The sequence below is a fragment of the Eptatretus burgeri genome, chromosome 4, assembly GCF_056783735.1.
Source record: "Eptatretus burgeri isolate ZD-2024b chromosome 4, Ebu_testis_v1, whole genome shotgun sequence".
In the NCBI taxonomy this organism is placed as follows: domain Eukaryota; kingdom Metazoa; phylum Chordata; class Myxini; order Myxiniformes; family Myxinidae; genus Eptatretus; species Eptatretus burgeri.
Genome location: NC_140964.1, coordinates 37,078,539 through 37,099,660, shown reverse-complemented (window position 1 = coordinate 37,099,660; position 21,122 = coordinate 37,078,539). Strand labels below are relative to the sequence as shown.

The following is a 21,122-nucleotide window of genomic DNA, read 5'->3' as shown; positions in this document are numbered from 1 at the left end:
ATAATGCACGTGTACACGAATGCGTGGAGGACGCGAGGGGTGAGTCACCGATTCGAGTGTTACGGTGAGAGTGTGATTTAATAGTGATGAGTGCTGGATGGAAGCATTGGCGTGGATGTGAAAGGGGCATGATTGTAAGGATGAGTGACGGGTGGTCGCATGGGTATCATGAGGTTCGTGCACTTTGTGTGCTCGAGAAATCGTCACACACGATGCTCTCATGCCTGTTACGTGTTCGACGATGCCACAGTTACGGCCTGCCTTTGTCTCGCCGGTTAACCGGGGGAGGCAAAGGCAGGACAACAGATGCGAAATGTCCTACGTGCCAGGAAGCTGGGAGTGTGCGCCATTCAACGAGGCATGTCATGTGATCGAGGTTGTTGTTTTGTGTGTGGCAAAGTCCTGAACATTGGTCATCACGTGGGAGACGAGGAATGCTTGTACAACCTCATCCTCGCTACGTAATTCCCGAATGCAAAATATGATCCCTGGATATGCTGTAATACCCTCTATCACCCTCACAGAGGTTTTGACAGTACGCAGGATGAGTGACGTGTGCGATCCCAGGACGTACATCAGCTACTCTTTGTGTCCCCCGCAGTGTGACCACTCCTCATTTTCATAAATACCAAGGTGAGCCAATGAAAAGAGCCAAGAATTCACAAGGTTTCGGAAAAGTAATGAGAATAGAAAACCTATACGACAAGAAAACCTATAGAAAACCGAGATATTCGGAAGTTTATGACATATTCAGATTCCAGGGCCCAGCAGTTACGTGATGTTCAGATTCCAGGGCCCATCAGCAAAACCACTAATTTGCAACTTCCAGCCGAACCGTGGTTCCTCAAGGTTGCGCAAATTATTATGCTGTACATGGGTCTCGGCTCCGGCTCTCGGCTCCTTCTGGCAGTGCGCCGAGCTTCTCAGGATAGAAAAACCCTTTGTGGTGGAGTGTTTATGATTTTATGATAGGAGGAAGAAGGAGCCCATCCTTCGGAAAAAGGGTGGGGCTAATGCTAAAGGGTGATTCACAATCACTGCTGTGACGTGCCTCGACCGACAAGGAAGTGGTGGAATCCCCGCAATGACGTCACGGACTAATCACTTGGAGCAATGTAATCGTTTTTAAAATATGTTCAATTGCCTTAATTTGCAAATGAGATTAAGTGTCTGTGAAAATAGCGATGATGTAATCTAAATCAAGTGATTTGCTTTTACCATTAATGTCTTGAATACATGTATAATTTCATAGTTGCATCTTTAAATAAAAGGTGCCTGGAATAAAGTTGTCATTTATTGATTAATTAGCATGACATAACAACACTGGAAATTAGTTTCTCCCCCCCCCCCCCTGTAATGCTGTGGGGCTGAGTTTCGGTGGTGAGCACGACCGCTAGGTGGAGCAGTAGAGTCGGCTCCACCGAACACTCGGAATTTATTGGTCGTCACCCCGGATAACTCAGGAGCCGACGGGTCCCTTATCGGACCAAAGATCGCCAATAGGTCGACCGCGTGGGATAGGGTCGATTGCCAATTTCAATTTACCGAAATACCCACGTCATCCAAACTACCGGGGAAATTCTCCCTTGGCAGGATCTGCACGATCCGGGCTGTTACCGAGCCGTACCCCGAGCGGAGAGTACCAGAATCCTGCCGGGCCAATTGCACGATTTCGGCAGCAATGAGGCCTCCTAGTTCCCTTTCGCAGCGCGGCAAACTCATGATAGAAACACAGAAACGAGCTGGTACATTCAACAATAGGGGTACTTATTTTACAATAGGGGGAAAGCAAGCACACAAAGAGCAGAGCTATCACGACTGTAAGAAATGCAAGTTTACACACAAGCACTTATACAGTCGCTACTTCAAGACGGGCCCACACACAGACACACACACACACACACACACACACACACACACACACACACACACACACACACACACACACACACACACACACACAGAAATGGACCCCGTCGGGTCTTTATTGAAGACACTTCCAGCTCGAGGGAAGGTGAGCTGGAGACCAGAGCCTGTGCTTGGACCTGTCCACCTCGTGTGGTCTTCGACGATCCGGCCCTGCGGGACTCGATCACGCAACACGATGCAGTTCCAAGCACCAGGTACCACGCTCTCCAACCGGCCACGCACCAATCGACCAAGACCAAGGAGAAGATCAGAGACGACGATGACCCAGGACCAGACGAACCAGCCAGCATCAAGACCCACGACCCCCAAGACGACGATGATGACCACCACGACGACCACGACCAACGCTCCCAGCCTGGCGTTCCTTTATATTCCTTTTTCCTCCGGGGTGAGAATCGCCATCTGAGGCGATCTCCACCCTCATTGGACGGGGTGTCCTGCAGATGACGTTGTGGATCACACGGTATATGACATATTCACATCACCCGTTTTATTTATGGGCGGCACCAATCAAGTGTCCTTTTGTTGTCCTTTTTGGTGCAAGGAGACCAAAAAAACATTAATATTTTCGTTTCAAGATATTTATTTAAGAAAAAAACCAATTAAGTGTTAAGTGAAGGAATCCACATGTATTCATTAAACCAAACATGAATTTCAGATTTTGTGTACAGTTAATGCTCATGGCAGTGCCTCAACATTAGTTCCTGCCTCTGACTCCAAGCAAAACTACCTATGCTGTCAAGTTGGTATATCGGTCGTGTATAAGTACATGATGATGAAATGTGAACTCATGGAGTCGTCTCAATCAATGCTGTAACATTGTTGCATTACTCATAAGAAGCAAGAGACCGGAAGTCCTGCCTCTCGCTTTGATGTGGCTCCAGACCATAGGAGATCGGTAGCAAACTCAGGTGGAAGATAAATTGGTGGAAGCTCTTTAGCTCAAACTGCAAAATAAGGTGGAGGGTAAGATACCCACAACCTGAAAAACATTCCTCCTTGTTCATTTGTTCACTATAACACTTAATGTTTTTCATTTGGAAACTTCTCACCGTGCCGCAAGACGGATAGCTCTCTGGTATGGATGTTCATGATACTATATATTTTGCATATCAGCCTAAGTGTATGCATGTACGAATTTGTATAAAAGGCACATTCGAGTGTAATTTTTGTAAGAATTCTAATATGCAGTCTGTTGAACAATGCCTTTCTCCATCCATTCACTCCCCAGTTCAGTAAAACTTGTCATCATTGTCATCATTGATATGCAGCACATGGCCATTGGTTAGCATCAGTTCTCGCAGGGGCACAACAGTGCTGCTAATGTAGTGCCAAATTTGGTTAGATCAGGAATTTGGAATTTGTTCAGGGTGCTGGCGATAGCTCACCGACACTTTGAGAAGGACATTGCGGGATTTTTGACGTCCACCAACTAATGCTGCCAGACAGGATGCCTAGTTTAACGTCCATCTGAGGGATGGCCTACACATTGATACCTTGCTTTGCCTGCAAAACACCAGGATGATAGCTTATAGCTGGGCCGAGATTTTAACCCAGGCTAGATGTTACCCAGTCTGGGGCTTGGATTGCGTTTTTAAGGGTTTAACAACACAAGTTATTCTGTAAGTAGACAAAATGGCAATTTATTTACGACTTCCGCAGACACACAGCCGGTTGGAAAACAATGTCAATAGTTGACATGGTGACGTCATACAACACAGTAGATAGCTGACGTGGTGACGTCGTACAATTGTCTGCCAAAACCTGCACCCTAAACGAGTTTGCAAACATAGACTCCGTGTTCAAAACCCTGTCATTCACTATATCAGCGTTCCAAGTTGTGTCCATTTACGGACTGACAAAATCGATTGAAGAAAAACATGGGTGTTCACTTCATAATGGCTCAATAACATTTAGACACCCCAAAAAATGAATGAACCAACAATAACTAGAACAGCACTCGGTGGAGAGCATACCTCTGCCAGGCTGATTAGTTTACGTTTTGTATCCCACTGATAGGCCGGATCTGGATTCGGTCCTGTACTAAAATCTAATCGGCTTGTCGTCGTCGTCACCTATTCAATTCATCCATCAGGTTTCGTCTGAATCTGTCCACAACTTTTTTTCAGAAATCCTGCTATACGTCGTTTCTGGCCCAATCTCTCAATGGTGAAATATCACTTTAAAAAAAGTTCTCAGATCCAGATGTGGATCTGGATCTTCACCAAAAGCTAATCGTTTCGTCTTTGCCACATACCCAAGCTCTCCACAAAATTTCGTCCGAATCCGTGCACAACATTTTGAGATATTTTGTTCACAAACAAACAAACAGACAGGCAGAGAGGGGTGTAAACATAACCTCCATCCACCTTTGGTGGTGAAGGTAAAAACACTGAACTTTTGTCAATGGTTAAATGGAGGCAATCACACCGCTACTATATGAAATTACACTACGAGTCATTCCCCTTATTTTAACACAACTGGATATATATTTATATATATATATATATATATATGTTTTTTTTTACCACACTTACATAGACAGCTCAGAGGTGAGTGAAAATCCCTCCAGGGTCTTGGCTATCCTTCCAGGACAGTACAATCTGCATTGTCGGGTCACTGTTTTTAATATCGTGGAAAATGCAGGCATTGAATCAGCTTTATAAATCCCATGCACTGAATCAGAATCTCGCAATGTCATATTGTGTTGATGATACAGCGAACCTTGTAATAAAAACGTTCATCTTTCACTACGTTCATTCTGAATTATTCAGGTTAATTATTATTTCTCTTCTTTTTTTTTCATTTTTCCATATAACAAGCGAGCCAGCACTGAAAACTTAATTCCAAAGTAAATCCACATGGAATATTGAATATAAATTCAAAGTGCATGGGAGAATGAGCGATTGGAACCAGTACCCTGGAGCACCACTCAAAGGGCAAAGGCGATGCATGGACGCTCCTCACCATAAATTAAGCAGAAAACTTTTAAGCCTTGAAATAAACGATAGATTCAGAAGCTTCGATATCGTCTCCTGAACGAGGCTATCCTGGAAATTAATGTACAAGGCACCATGTTTTTCTTTTTTAACCGATGAGTCTAAATCTGTCTAGACTTCAACAATGGACATGTTAGAGTCTGGAGATGATGTGGGGAGCAATTTGATAATTCTGTCAATAGGTAGCTTGACCGTTACTTGTTGGTAGCCTGGAGAGTTTTCGACCAACTTTTAGTGCCAGGTGATTTGCACTTAAGTTGGCCCAAACACTGATTTTGTTGTCATTCAAAGCGGTGCTAAGACTGGTGTCAGACACAAGAATTTGATCATCACACCACACGTGAAAAGTGGAGTTAAGCAATTGGTCACTTTGTCTGTCTGTCTGTCTGTCTGTCTACAGATGTCAGTCTGTGTCGAGGAATAACTTCATTCAATTTAATTTTATATTTTGAACACTAGAACACGAATCAGAATATGAATCGGAACACAAACCTGTAGTTTAGCAGTACTTTGGCTCTGAATTTGGCAAATTGTATGGAATCTCATCCCAAATGCGCATCCGCATACAGAGGAATGAGATAATTTTTTTACTCTGTCTGCCTGCCTGGAAGTCAAACAAAATTGAAAATCATTCCAAACGGATAACTTACTGTTTTTAGGGACGTCATAAAAGACACAAACAGCAGGAACGAATAACTAATGTAACGTGTTAATTAAGGTGGTGTAAACGATGGTGCATCAATGAAGGTAAACTCCTGAAAAACGTTTTTTTTTTTCCTACAGCCCAAGCTTACATTGGAGTAAATGTTGGTCACACTGATGATTAAGCCATTTCTGCCAATGTAAACTTGTCTGGAATTATTTGTGTACCAGTGTTGATGCCAATTTGCATGTTCATTTCAGACAGTCATGGTCTTTATGCAGAACAAGTTAACTTTGGCTTCCACTAACATAGAATCTATAACCTTTACACTACCGAGTCTCGACCAGAATTAGAGTGTCTACTTTGAGTCTGGTAGGTCAGTGGATTGAACCTTGACCGAGTCATGCCAAAGACTTTAAAAAATAGAATGTGCTGCTTTCTTGCTTTACACTCAGAATTTATAAAAGTACAGAGTAAGGACAAACAACCGTAGGTTGGCAACCACTTTGCAGGCTTGATGTGCAAAATGGCCTCCTCCTGTGATGAAGTTCCTTGTGAGGGAAATTATTTACTTAACATGCGGCATTTACTGATCAATGTGCTGGTCCTCTTCAACCAGATTTTGAATATGTTTGTACGTACCTTAATAGCAATGCAAGCCTCAATACTTTTGTTGTTGAATTTTATTTTTGTGAAGGGTATATCAAGGTCATGCCTGGTGTTGGCTTAATGGTTAGAGTGGTGGGCTTGGGATCTCAGGATCCTGAGTTCAAATCCTCCTCGGCTGTTGAATTAATACCAGGTGGGGTTAACTCTGTCTGCCATCCTTCTGAGGTTGGCAAAATGAGTGCCAGCTTGCTGGTATACTATGTCGGAGTGGCGACCCATCCAGGATTGTACCCAATAGCCAAGGAGACTTCTTCGGCAGCACCAACGCTCTGTACAGAGTATGGTCCTGATGGATGGATATCAAGGTCATGTGAATTGAAAATGTTCCTATCGATACTCAACTTGAAATGGAACTTTCTCATGCTGGCCAGTAATTCAGCTTGTATTATCCGGTCTCATGTTGTCATGATGAGGCATTTAATTACCATTATTGTATTGCTCTTATTATGATGCAATCAATGTCTGCCATTAATGGTGAATCTTTATTTAAACAGTTTATATGCATTCTGAATATTACACTTGATCCCAAGTTTGATTTTATGGTTTATTTATTGCAAGATTACTTCAAAGTCAAAGCCTTTTGTAAATACTGTCCCATTCTGAAAACAAAATGGTCAGACTTCCCACAATCAGTGTAAGTTTGCTTTACATGCCTTAAAATCAGTTAATTATGACTTTTTAGTTTTTTATTTTTCTTGACATCTGTGTGATCACAACCTGGGTTTGTTTAGGCATTGTTTCATATGAAGGATACCTTGGCGAACGTAAGGGTATCGCAAAAAAAACAAGCAAACCTCAAGTCAAGGAAAATTCAACAACAACAAAAAAAAAACAACTGGCAGGGTCATTGGGACTGTTTTCAGAGACATTCAACCATCATCTGTAGCCTTCATGGCTATGAGTACCACCATCAACTCAGAGAATTCGATTGAAATATACGACTAGAGAAACCAGTCATGCACTCTGAGAATGTGACCCAATATCATTGTGGAAGGATGGCTTTTTCACAATAACATCATCAGGTATTACATGAATAAGCCTGAGGACATCAGAGGCCATCATAAAGATTGAGGGATGGCATGGGATCTGTATGACCAAGACCCACTCTATTGTCCTTCATAACTTCAGACTTATACAATATATTTTTCTAAGTAATGATATTTTAATGATGATGATGATGATGATGATGGAATTAAAAAAAAAACTTCATCAATGGTTATTTGAAGTTGATTATTTTTTTTAATTGTAGTGCAATTTAATGGAGATGCATAGTGAGCATCCGGAAGAAATGTCTGATGTTCCTTAAAACCACGTATGGAGGAAAATTCATTTTTATTCTACCCAAATGACCCAATTCCCAAGCACTCCCCTTTTCCAAGTTATTGTGATGATTTCCCCCCTATTCCACCCCTCTCCCTCACCTCTTTTCGTTTGTTAGTGGTCGGTTGGTTTATTCCTTTTCTGTTTCATCCCAGTTCTTCCTTTTCCTCTTATTGCTGTGTTTCATTCAGCTTGAGTGCAGCTTGTTCACTCCCATGTCTCCTTCCCCTCACCTTGATCTCGCTCTCATTATCACTGCTACTCTGCTGTTGGTGTTTCCCTTTTCAATTTTGTTCCCTTCCATTCTGTTCTACGTCTTCCATGAGCCTCCATCATGCATACAAAGAAAAAAAGAACAGTATGTTAATGGTTCATCAATATCTTTTTATGCGTTCCTCTATTATTCTGAAATCATATAAACAAAGGAAAGGACAAAAAATAGAAAATGGACAGATGATACACAAGGGTGGGAGATACAGTATCAGGTGAAGAATGAAAAGTCCCATAAGAAGTGTGCTTGTTGTGTGATGTATTCACTGATTCCAAACGGGCTTTGTGAACAGGGAGTGTGCCCACCTGCTGGGGGAGGAAGGAGTCTCTGTTTGCCTTTTCCTGAAGCGCACGACTCCATTCTGCTGCCTAATGGTACTCACACACTACTTTTACCTGCTTGCACTGCGCAGCTTGCCAGCAAGCGATGTCGCCGCACTGTTCTGCTGCAACGAGGCCTTTGTCTTCCTGCTATCCTGGATTGTGCTAAAGGACCGCTTCATGGGTATACGGGTACTCGCTTCCTTTTCTTATGTCCTCCCACCTGCACATTTACCTATCTCTGCTGGGCTAGCAGGTTGGATACCTTGTGCTTCTAAACAAGATAATGGCAGACAGTTGAAAAATATCAGAAGTATTATACTACAGCTAAACTCAAGGACTTTCATATATCATTTAAATATAGGCATTCCAAAAGATTACTATTCATGTGCAAAGTGTGATGTTCTGTGTGTTTGTTTGCTTCTTCACGAATCCCTCCTTCACTTTTTGGCCAACGTCGACCAAACTTGTCATGTGTGCTCACGGGATCCTTTGAGGGTGTCCCAAAGGGATTGGAGGCATGATTCCTTGGGGGGGTGTTCAACTGTCACTGGAAGTCAGGAGGATGCAATGCAGAAACTGTATTTTAGTACCAAGTGGGTTAAGGAACAATATAGGATGGATGAAAGGGCTCAATGGAATGGTGAAAGATGAAAGTTTTGTAATTCCAGCAAATCCTCTTTTTCTCCTCTTTTCTCCCAATTCTGGAAGTATTTGGGAGGTATTTGTGGAACTATACTACATTGGCTTAATTGCTATATCTTCTCTCCACAACGTTAATTCAGTGATGTATCACTATGTTTTTTTTTTTTTTTTGTATACCTTGTCGAGGCTCGTGTGAGAGCGAACACACAACGCACAGCAAGGGGGGCATGAGACAAGAGTGGCGGGAGTGGGAAGGACAAAACAGTAGGGAACAGAGACATTAGGAGATCTGTGGAAGGGAGAGGGATGGGGTGGGGAACATGGGGAATAGAAGATGGACATTACAGGGACTTTCAGGAAAGAAAGCAGGGAATTTGAAGGAAGTGGGCTTGGGTGGATTATCGGGGGTAAAAAAGATCGAGGATTGGGATGGGGGTGATAAGAGGTGGTGGTGAACAGCTGTTTTGAAGGCCTGGAGGGAAGAATGGGATTGAATAGAGTGAGGGAGTTTATTCCAAAGGCGGGAAAAAAGAGGAATGAAAGAGTGAAGGTGAGCAGTGATTCGTGATTTTTTTTTACCAGAAGTGGGTTGTTGGCGGACCTTGAGCGCCCTGCGGAAATGTGGTGGGGACAAATCGCAGAGAGAGCAACGGGGGGGGGGGAGAGGCTGGAGAGGAGACGGTAGAAGACAGAAAGACCACCGACCAGCCTGCGGTGAGAGTGTGAGAGGCCCAAAGACTCAGCCTCATTGCGGGAGATGCCAATAATCTGAAATGCCTTGGTTTCTACAGCGTGAAGCCGAGAAAGGTGGGAGGCAGGAGCACCAGCCCAGAGGGGAGAGCAGTACTCCATCAGGCTGTGGACAAGTGCTTTGTAAGTGGTCAGGAGCTCAGGTGGGCCGAGGAAGGACTTTGCACGACGGAGGATTCCCAGTCGGCGACTGGCTTTGGAGGCGAGGTTTGAAATGTGGCTTTCCCAGGAAAGGTCATGGCAGATAGTGAGACCCAGAAGCTTGAAAGAAAGGACTTCTTCCAGAGGATTGTTCAGAAAGTGGATGGGGGGGGGGTGGGTTCGAAACGGTCCTTTCGGAGAGACATAGTGAGAGTGTGAGATTCGTCCGGATTGAAAGACATGTTCCATGTGTTGGACCAGTTTGTGATTTTATCCAGATCTGCAGTGAGCGAAGAAGCTGCTGCTTGCCGGTCTGAGGGATGATCAATGGTACGGCAGAGGGTGCAGTCATCAGCAAAGAGATATAGAGGATTTTCCAGATAGTTGGAGAGATCATTGATGGAAACCAGAAAAAGAACAGGGCCCAGAAACACTACCTTGAGGAACTCCAGCCTGGACAAGAAGAGGGGATGAAAGAACTCCATTTAGGGCCACGCATTGACTGTGACAGGAGAGGAAGTCTGCGAGCCATGAGTGGAGATGGCCTTGGATACCATAGGAAGAGAGTTTGGTGAGCACTGTCGGGTGCCAGACCGTGTCAAAAGCATGTAGTATGTCAAGGGATACGACTCCGATTTCATGTCTGGCATGGAGGACCTCCATCCATTGTTGGGAGAGCAGAAGCAGCATATCCAAGCTGGAGTGACCTGGTCTCAAACCAAATTGATGATCGGAAATCAAGCCATTGGAGAAGAGGAAGGATTTAATGTCTGAAGCGATGATGGATTCCATAACCTTGCTGATGATTGGGAGAAAGCTGATTGGTCTGTAGTTGCAGGGATCTGTTTTTGCACCTTTTTTGTGCAGGGCAGTGATGTTTGCTGATTTCCAAGCAGATGGTAGATGACCTTGAGCAAAGGAGAGGGTGGATAGAGCAGAGAGAGGGTGAGCAAGAGCAGAAGAGCAGATTTTTAGGACACGTGGGCTGATGCGGTCTGGACCGGTTGCAGAATCTGAGTCAAGGTATGACAGCAAGCTCTCCACCTTGTCAGGAGAAAAGGACACAGAGTCCAGGGACAGTTGGGTGCGACTGGGTAAGGTGGCTAGAGAAAGCAATGGGTTTTGAACACAATAATTAGCTGCAAATACCGAGTTTAGGCATTCAGCCTTTTCACGTGCGGTATCAGCAGTGTGACCATTTGAGATGGAGGGGGAACATACACCAGAAACAGATTGGATTAGATGCCACCAGGATTTTGAGGAGGGAGAGTGGTTTGAAAGTTCAGACTTGAGCTTGGAAAGATGTTGTTTTCTGGCTTTCCTGAGGGTAGATACACACTTGTTCCAAGCTTTATGGAAAGAACTGAGATTACCCTCAGTTGGGTTTGCTTTCCATGAGGCAAAGGCAAGTTGTTTCAGGACAGCTGCCTCACCACGAGCTTCAGTGAACCAAGGGCGGGAGGAAGGGTAGGACAACTGAAGACGAGAGGGGATAAATGTGTGCATGAGGGAGAGCAAGTTTCTTTGAAAGAATTCCCAGGATGAGTTGACGTTGGAGAACGTAGCGATAGGAGACCAGTCTATAAGTTTGATGGCTGCTTGGAGACCCTGCCAGTCAGCTTGAGTGAAATGCCAGACTCGACGGCGGTGAGGTGGGTCTCTGATAATAGCCAGAGAGATGTCCACTTTGACAAGGACGTGGTCAGAAGAACCAATTGGAGCGGAAAAAGAGCAGCAGATATTGTCAGGGAAATTATCAAAATCAGATCCAGAAGAGATAGAGTACCATTGGTTGTGATCTGGTTCGGGAAGTTGACCGATTGAGTCAGTCCCAATGAGTCGCAGAAAGCTTTTTCTGGTGCCATGACAGGTGAGAGAGGTACCCACACCTAGCCAACTGGCATGATGACAATTGAAGTCGCCACATATAAGGAAGAGAGAGTTTGGATGAGAAGATAGAAGTTGGTCCATGTTTTCGGATAGTGAGGTGTAGATGGAGTCATCACTGTTCGGTGGACGGTACAGTACACATATAAATATGAGGTAGAAGTGGAGGGGAAGCCGAAGCCAGAGGTATTCCTGGGGGTGTGGGGGAGTGATGGCAGTGCATGGAGAGTGAGGAATAGAGTATTTGATGAAGAGAGCAACTCCTCCACCAGGACAAGGCTCAGGCCTGTCATACCGGAGGAGGGAGTAACCAAGGAGAGATACTTGGGAGTCAGACACGTCTTGGGGGAGGAAAGTTTCTGTTAAGCAGATTATGACTGGTTTGTCAGTGGCAACCTGTATGGGAAGATCTGAAAGGTTTGAGTGAAGGCCCCGGATATTTGAGGTCCACACTGTTAATGACGAGGGAGGGGAGGAGGCTTTGGGTGCAGGGGGTGGGACGGGAGAGGGGGTCGGACAAGGACGAGGGGGGGAGCGAAGGAGGGTTGTTGAAAGAGTGTGGGGGATTGCAGAATAGCTAGGGGAGGGGCCGGATGAGGAGGAGAAAAGGCTCTGTGGTGCTGGGGGAGAGGGGGATAAGAGAGGGGGAAGAAGGCAGTTGAGGATTTGAGAAGGTGGAGTGAAGAGATGGATGTGAGAGGGCAGTGGAAGGAGGCAGCTTTGTGGATGAGAGAGGGGCGGAAACTTGGAGAAGGATGAGTGAGGGGGATGAATGGTGGGAGAAAGGTGAGGGGGAGTTTTTGAGAGAGGTGAGAGGGAGGCTTGGAGGGAGATGAGTGGGATGGTTGCTTTGAGAAGGAGGGGTGAGAGGGGTGAGTTGGCACTGAAATTGGAAAAAAAGAATGGTTGATGGAAAGCGAACATTCATATCAAACTGGGGTTTTTAAGTTTAAGGTCAGACATGTGATTTAACACATTTCTTGATGGATGCAATAAAGGCGAATTCAGAGAATGGAGAGAAGAAACCCTGTAACAGTTGGATTTTTTAAGGCAAGGTATGAAGCAGAGGTTGAATTGAGAGCAGTCTGTTTTAATAGTAGAAGAGTAGTGTATTATGATACAGTAAAGAGAACCAGACGTGTGAAAGAGGAAGATGAAGCATTATAAGAGATAGTTTTTATTATTATTATTATTATTATTATTATTGTTTGAGAGAGTTTTCATCAGATTAGGTCATGGAAGTGTTGTAGAAAAAATCATGGGTGAATGGTGAAATTGGATCGGTAAACGCAGGGGGTCTAAACAGATCACGTGGTTATGGGAGAAGCACCTGGCTCTGGGAGGTGTATCGTCAAAAGTGAAATTATTTATTTTAGATAAGGATTACGTAACATTTGGAAAAGGGAAGTTTGAAGTAAAATCGTGGAAGTCTGTGGTGAATTTGGACGGTAAACACAGTGTGAAGCTGCTGGGTCGATGAGAAGTACCAGGAGAGAGAGAGAGAGAGAGAGAGAGAGAGAGAGAGAGAGAGAGAGAGAGAGAGAGAGAGAGAGAGAGAGAGAGAGAGAGAGAGAGAGAGAGAGAGAGAGAGAGAGAGAGATAGAGATAGAGATACAGGATGTGTGGAGATCGAAAGGACACAAGGAAGATGATTATTTTTGATGTATTTTTGAAGAACAGGTAAGATTCAGGAATGGAAGGTTTTAGATCGGAAGAAATCGTGAAGGTAATGGTGAGAGAGGATCAGCTCAGTCGAATAAAGATGGTGTGCCGGCAGGAGGAAGAAGAAGAGGAGGATGAGGAAGAAGAAGAAGAAGAATCGAGACTTGTGAGTGTGCAAGGAGAAAGGTATTTAAAAAATTTTTTTATTTAAGACAAGAAATAGTGTTTAGTTGGGCGGGATGGGGGACATTGGGAAAGTGGGGAAGATAGAAATTGAAGTAATGGGGAGAAAATACAAATAAACACGATCGTACACCGACGGGAACAATGGGTAGGCCTCAAGCACTCGGTAAGACAAGGTTGATGAAAACTCACAAAATAGCATGATTTTTGAAACATCACAAAATCTTACACCATCCCTCCCATCCCCACCATGATTCCTTCTATCCCCATTAACCATACATAACTCATCGCTCTTGCTTGAAGGCGATTGTGTTTCTTCACTTCTCTCTCTTCCTCTCTCTCTCCCCTTTCTCTCTTGGGGGCTCACTGCCCCACTATCTGTGCATTCGCTTTTTTTTACTCTCTGTGATCTTGCTCTTCTATGAGCCGAGATTTTATATTCAAAAAACAATCCACAATGCTCCATAACAGCAAAGGTTTAAAAATGATAAATGGGTGTGGAACCCTGAACATTTTTGGAAAATAACTACACCTTAATTATATAGTTTCATATGTTGTCACGTCTGATGCTCACTGACGTGTTTGCCTCCGCGCCGGAGGTTTTATGAATGCCTTCGCGAATTTCCGAAACGGTCTCATACTAATGTGTCCAGTATAATTATCTACACTTTACTATTCCACAAGGTTGCCCAAATGAATCAAATTTGGGGAGGCAGCACACAAGGGAAGCAGATGGATGGAACATGTTCTCATACCTTTTTTTAGGGTTTAGGTATAAAGAGTATATGGGACTAAGGTGGACAGGACAAATAGTGCGTTACAGTCCAAGCAAAACAGAAACTCACAAACAGGGAAAAGGGGATAAGCAAACTTATGTACAATGATAAATAGAAATAAATAAAACCTTACCCAAATGAGGTTCCACAGATCGCACTTTCACAAACAAGAGAATTGTAGGTGAGGATTTCTGTCAGTTAAAAGCTAGATGTGATGGTATTTGGGAAGAAGCATCAGTAAACGCCTGTAAATAAAAGATTAAAATTGATGGTTACATGTGGTTACATGTTATAAGTTTCGTTCCACATGGATCGGTAAATTGTAATATAAACTGCTAGATGTAATGAGCAAATTTTGACTATAGATGGTAGTATTGTACTATAATTAATCTGCCTGGTAAGATTGGTGAAGAAGCTGGAACGTTCTCAAACGAAACTTCCAGAATAGACGAGAATCACATTTGCTGGAAGATATGGGATTATTCTGTGATGTTATATAAACCCACGAGAGGGAGGTGTAGAGAGATGGGCGATATGTGACGAGCTGTGTGTTTCCATCGTCCCCGCGCTCGATTTAACTCTGATGAGTGAACGAAGTGTTAATGTCCAGAGGGGTTGTTAACGCATGGAGCCGATCATAATCACGCTGTTTAAAACTCATTAAGATTGTGTATTGGGAAAGAATTCCTTTGAGCTCTTTATATCATCCTTGTGGATGGGCCAGCGTACGAGAGGACACCGCGATGGGAATCGAAGGGTCAACAGCCTGAAGGACAAGGTGAACACGTGTGAGTTGTGCCGGCAGGACTGGGACACTGGGCGGCAGAATTAACTCCATGTGGGAATTGGAGTTGGACATTGTATGTGAAGGTGAACTTCCTCATTTGACTTTGTATCTGTTTATTTGAACTTAAAGTTTCATAAACGATACAGGGTTGATGTGATCACTTTAACGCCAATCAGAAGTCACAGATACCGACTGACAAAGATCCATTCGAGTGGTAACTGACCTGCACATTCGTTCATGACCCTGGATTGCAGTCGTTGGAGAACGCGCTGGATTTGTCACCACAAACAATTTACATTCACTAAAGGGAAGGAAACCCCAAAGGTGTGCATATCACTCCCACCTCAGACAGCTTCCCTTTGCAATGTGTGGAGTGTAGAACGATGGTGCAGCCCATGATGGAAACAGGAGCAAGATGCCGAGAGTCATTGATGAAGTGAGCCAGTGACTAAGTGAGCCAGAGATGAAGACAGCCAGATACGAGGAGCAAGAGGAAACAGAACATGATTGTCTTTTCAAAAAAAATCCCACTCTATCTCGGTGTGGGCATACCAGACCCAGCCCTCATGACTCTGTCCTTTGTCCATCACTTCTGCTTGCTGGGAGCTCTGGTGTGCTCTCTGTACCCTGTCAAAGCGCTCCTTCACCCTTATCTCCACCTTTGTCCTGTGAGGAGTCATCCTTTGGGCTGTCCCACTCACAGGGCGGCCTCAATAAAAAAGAAGTCTGTTACCTCTACTAGGCCCCACAGCACACCACTACGCCACCATGGCTGTCACACAGCAGCCAGACAGAATGTGACGGTTATTTTGGAGTGTGCAGAGCTTTCACCCTGTGCCTTTTTGTGATAGGAATTCCTCACCTGGCCCCACCCACAAACAAAAAGTGTTTACGCATGCTATATTACCCTGACTATCTTGTCTATAAATTATGTATGCTGGCTGCCAACTCAGTGCCACATTTTACAAAATGACTTACTCCGACAGATCCCTGATACATGGCAATCCAATCGAATCTACTTGAAACACAAAGACCATGTTACACTTACCACAGTCTAGCTATGTATCCACCCACCTCCCCCCCCACCCCCTTCCACATAATAGGTACCCCACATCTGAATCTCTTCCAACTTCGTCCTTCTCTTCTCTATGGCACGTTTGCTCATATATGAAAACAAGTTTGTACCCAATTTGTCTTCTATGGAGAAAGTGAATGATGGAGAAATTTGAATTATGAAAAAATGCCTTCCACAATACAGACAGCATTTCCTTCATGAAGAAATAATTTTCATCTCCAGCTATTACTTTTAGCCAATTACTCCTGGATTTCCTTCGTACTCACTCGCAAGCCATACTGGGTGTGCCCACACAGTAACCACATGGATACATCGCAAGCAGTGTAACCTGGTGTCAATAACTATTAAGTCAGTGTCCTTTTCAGTCAGAAGGACAAACCACATACCACCCCTCTAGGTTAGGCAGGAATTTTGAATTTGTTTACGGTATCGGCGTTAACTCGCCTACTTTCGTTCGAAAGAAACTCTGCGATCATTTACATCCACCAACTCATGCTAACAGATGTGATACCCAGCTTAACGTCCAGCTCAGGGTTGGATATATTTGTAATGCAACACCTTGCCAATGAAGCACCAATCAAACGCTTTATAACCAGGTTGAAATCGAATCCCGACTCGACATTTCAATGATAAGTGAGATACCCATGTACCATTCTGTTGCACAGAAGATGACGAATGCAATTGCAAAATTCATTTTGTACAAAAACATTTCAAATAAAAATTCCAGCAAGTTCGTCAAATCTTACATGTATACCTATCAAGAGAGTCAAAATGTATGGTTAACCAAAGTCATTTCATCAATCATAACAGGTACGCCTGGTCAGGTTAGCCATAGTCGATACACATGAGGGAGCAGTGGTGGATTGACGCAGGGCCTGTGCCCAGGGCCCCGAGCTTGGGGTGGGCTTCTCAGAGGGAGTTTTGAACCCTAACCCTAACAGCTTCGGCAGCACCGACACTCTGCGTAGAGCAAGGTACATGATCTAATCTACCCAGGTCCTTCGGTATAATGGCCAACTGTGAATGTGATATAAACGTCTGCCTCCTGAGCCTCGTAGATGAGAGATGCCACCTCGTGGTTATCAGTGAAAGTCCACAGAATGTGGTGGTTTCATGCATTCTAGATAATTGTTTGAGGAAAGGCAATCCATAGGATGCAAGACGATTCAGAAAAACTTGCTTATTTTATTGTGTTATAAGTGCTGCCCTTATTTAGATATTTGGTTCTCCACTGATGTGATGCACACAAATGTATGTTTCAAGTTCCTGGCTAATATTACAAAATATACGACTAAGAATGTGATCATAAGAAATGTTGCGTGAGGGTTTGAGTGAGAGAAAGGTGTCCAAAGTGGCTCGAGTTGGCTCCAGGTCAGATGTGTGACATCCAAGAAAAAAATATACCAGCATTCCAATTCTGTGACTTGCATGCATAAAAACTTAAGCAGGATGTTTGGTAAATTGAGTTACACCTGTCATGCTTTCCCCTGATTTCATTACACTTGCCAGTAATTACTGAGGTGCATCGTGGTTGCTATTTAGAAGTTGCAAGCTCCGGTAGGTCCACCGAAACTCTTGTAAGGTCTCAAATACTTTTAGCCTTGGGTTTCATTCAGTTTGCATTCTGATAAACGTGGATTAATTGAAGGTGTTGTATCAGCAGGTGTATGTTTTGAAGGTTTCTTCAAATATTCAGTGCAAGGCTCTACATTATTCTTGGAATGAAAGGTTTTGAAAACAATAACAACATTATATGGGCTGTTGGGCACTTCCGAGTACCTTTGAGCTTTCTCGTCTGGGTTTGATTTCAGACCTGACTATAAATTGTTACATTGGTGCTTCACAGGTGGGAAACTGCATCACAAAGTGCACCGTCCCTTGAACGATCATTAAGCCGGGTGTGCCATCTGCCAGCATTTGTCGTTGATGGACGTTAAAGATCACACAGTGACTTTCACAAAGAGTAGGGAAGTTATCATTGGCACACTGAAAGTTCCAAATTCCTGCCTAAATTGCCTGTAGTTGAACATCAGGTTTCATGATACACTTTGACCAACAACCACCCCCACCAATCCCAACGAGAAATTAGGGCCATTAACTTCGTAGATCAACTGTGAATGGTAGTAGAGATCAAAGAAACGATGCTCTTGGGGGGCATGATAATCCACATTGAAGGAACCGTCAATTATAACAAACATGACGTCGTTATAATTAAGAAGAGCAAGCAGTGTCCTGCCATAGACGTGACTCCTAGCAATGAAAAAATAATAATAATAATAATAATAATAATAATAATAATAATAATAACAACAATAAGAACATGCAATAGCTTACAGATGATATCCAGGTGATGCAAGTTGAGCATGTGCCTCAAGGATGTCATAAAATGATGAAAATCAGCCAAATAGTATGATACAAGATTTTCCAAAAAATCTGAATATTCATGTAAATTCAGGAGTAAGACATATTAGTAAGAAGGTGGATTGCTGTACTCTTCTTGTGTAGATGACAAAGATTAAAACAACTGTGGAGAAATATAGTAAAGTTATATTGTTATCACGTGCGTGAAGCGACAAGTGCGGTTAAGCAATTGTTTCACTTTGCCTGTCAATCTGTCAACAGACGTCAGTTTATGATTAAGAAACAATGAAATTTCAATTGAATGTTATATTTTGAAAAATGTAGAACCTAACTGGAATATGAATCGGAACACGAACTTGCAGCTTAGCAGTACTCTGTGTCTGAATTTAGCAAATTGTACAGAATCTCATCCTGATCGTACATTTGCACAGAAGAGTGAGATAATTTTTTTATGCTGTCTGCCTGCCTGGCAGTCAAACAAAATTGAAGATCACTCCAAACAGGAAACTTCCTGTTTTTAGGGACGTCATAAAGGACACAAACAACAAGCACAAATAACTAATTTATCATGTTAGACAGGGTGGTGTGCAAGACACTGCATCAACAGCGGTAAACCTCGAGAATTTTTATTTTCTTTCAATTTAAATATATACTTGAACACTGTCGAGTACAAGTCGCCTTTTTCTCACTTCCAAAAACCTCCAGTTTAGCAGTAGGTCCTACAGTAGGTCCTACCTCCAGTCCTACAGTACTTGGAAAAAATTTGACGCCATTTTACGCCATCTCAACCAATCAAATTTGCCGCTCGCGGTCTCAGCGTTTGGGAATATTGAGATTCTGACAAAATGGTGGCTCATGAAATATAGATCTGCTCAGAAACGCAAAGCAAGAGTTTAAAAGGACCTTCATGTGTCCTTTTTCTCAAGACTGCATGGGGAAAGGTGTTCTCTGAATGCTTTCATTTAAAAAAGAAAACGTTAACAACATGTGCAAGGGATAAAGAACACTAAAGAAAAAGATTGAGTTAATTCTATTCCTTTTTTACTCTTCTTCATTCTTTGTTTTTGTTCTTGTACTTTGTTTTTGTTCTTGTACTTTTATTTGTTTTTGTTCTTGTACTTTTATTTGTTTTTGTTCTTGTACTTTTATTTGTTTTTGTTCTTGTACTTTTATTTGTTTTTGTTCTGTTTGTTCACCTCTTTAGGACACATCTTCCTCTTAATTGTTCAATCTAATATGACATCAATAATGATGGTTTGAGTTGTGTAAATGAGTCAGATCTGCTCCCAGTACCTTTCATGTTGTGCGACATCACACGATATACAAACATTGGAGTTATCATTGCACTTTGAGTGAAATGGTTTGCTGACGAAGCTTCAAGGATACAACATCGATTGTACTTTGAACAGCCACGCATTTGGTGGTAGGACCAGGGTGCATGCATATTGCTTTGACAAACATTGTCCTGGCTTTGCATGAATGTGTCCTTTGGTCTTTGTGCTGAAATGCATGCATTCACCTCTGTCAACAACAAAGGAATTGTTCAGAATAAAACATCTGCAAAAGGAAATATGTGTAGGATGTACCGTAAGCTTTGATTACAGGCTTGCTCACTTCCCTCTTGGGTTTGCAATCTTTTTTAAAATTTCTTGCAAAGGGACATTTATCATTTCCTATGTGTGCCCATCAGATCGTGGCAGCAATCCTGGCTATTACTGGCATCGTTATGATGGTATATGTGGAGGATGTTCCACATAATTCCATGGTGGGAGTTGCATTGGCTGTGGGTGCTGCCTCAACTTCTGCACTTTACAAGGTGTGTTGGGTCGACAGTGCAGAACATGCCAAACCTTCAATATCTCCACGAATCTAAGATATTTGTGAATTTTTCCAACATTTTCCATTCCGTACTTTCTACTACTCCAGATATATATATATATATATATATATATATATATATATATATATATATATATATATATATATATATATATATATATATATATATATATATATGCAGGGTGGCCTGAAAGTCACTTTACCCTTCCCAGTGAAGCATTGTTCTTGAACTCTTTTAATATACAGGTTTTATTGTACAGTACTTACAATAATTAATTTGTCATTGTATCTGTATGTGTTCCTTCATTCTTCTGAGTCAGTGTTTTTCCACATACCATAGCAGGCAAGGGCGAGGGGCGAGGGCAGAGGGCAGTGCGAGAAATTGATCAGGGGTAAAGTAACTTTCGTGCTACTCTGTATATATGTGCTCAAACGTGCAGAGAATTACAAAGCTGATGAAGCGCTCCCACCCAATCTCAAACAGACGTGATGCGAGTCCCATTCTATACCAAAGCATCTCTTCCCACATTGGTTAAACATCAACCGGAACCACCTCTCCTGATTTTTCAGGCTTATTTGCCATCATCAAGATGGCACACCATGTAAATATCTAACCAATAATGACTATAGTCATCGTTTAAATGCTATTAGCACCCTCTGGGTGTGATGGTGAGCATCGGCTGCAGATTATGTCTCACATGGTAAAACCGTCACGCTCCGCACTTTTTGGCTTACATCTCCACCTGATCACATTTGCCTTCTGGTTTTTTGGTGTGCATTGACGGGAACAATCGTCTGGGTGGCAGACAGACCTTTGTTCTTTGCAGATTATGTGGTTTTAACATGTGAGACTTCATTTGCAGCC

General features: G+C 43.0%; 1 protein-coding gene across 1 annotated transcript in view; it reads left to right on the top strand.

Annotated features, from left to right (window-relative positions):
- Positions 1-21,122, top strand: part of SLC35F4 (solute carrier family 35 member F4) — a 95,072-nt gene that overhangs the window by 46,357 nt on the left and 27,593 nt on the right. The window contains exons 3-4 of the mRNA XM_085877439.1: positions 8,124-8,343; positions 20,109-20,234. Of these exons, the coding sequence (XP_085733565.1) occupies positions 8,124-8,343; positions 20,109-20,234 (346 nt within the window). The remainder of the gene's footprint in view (positions 1-8,123; positions 8,344-20,108; positions 20,235-21,122) is intronic.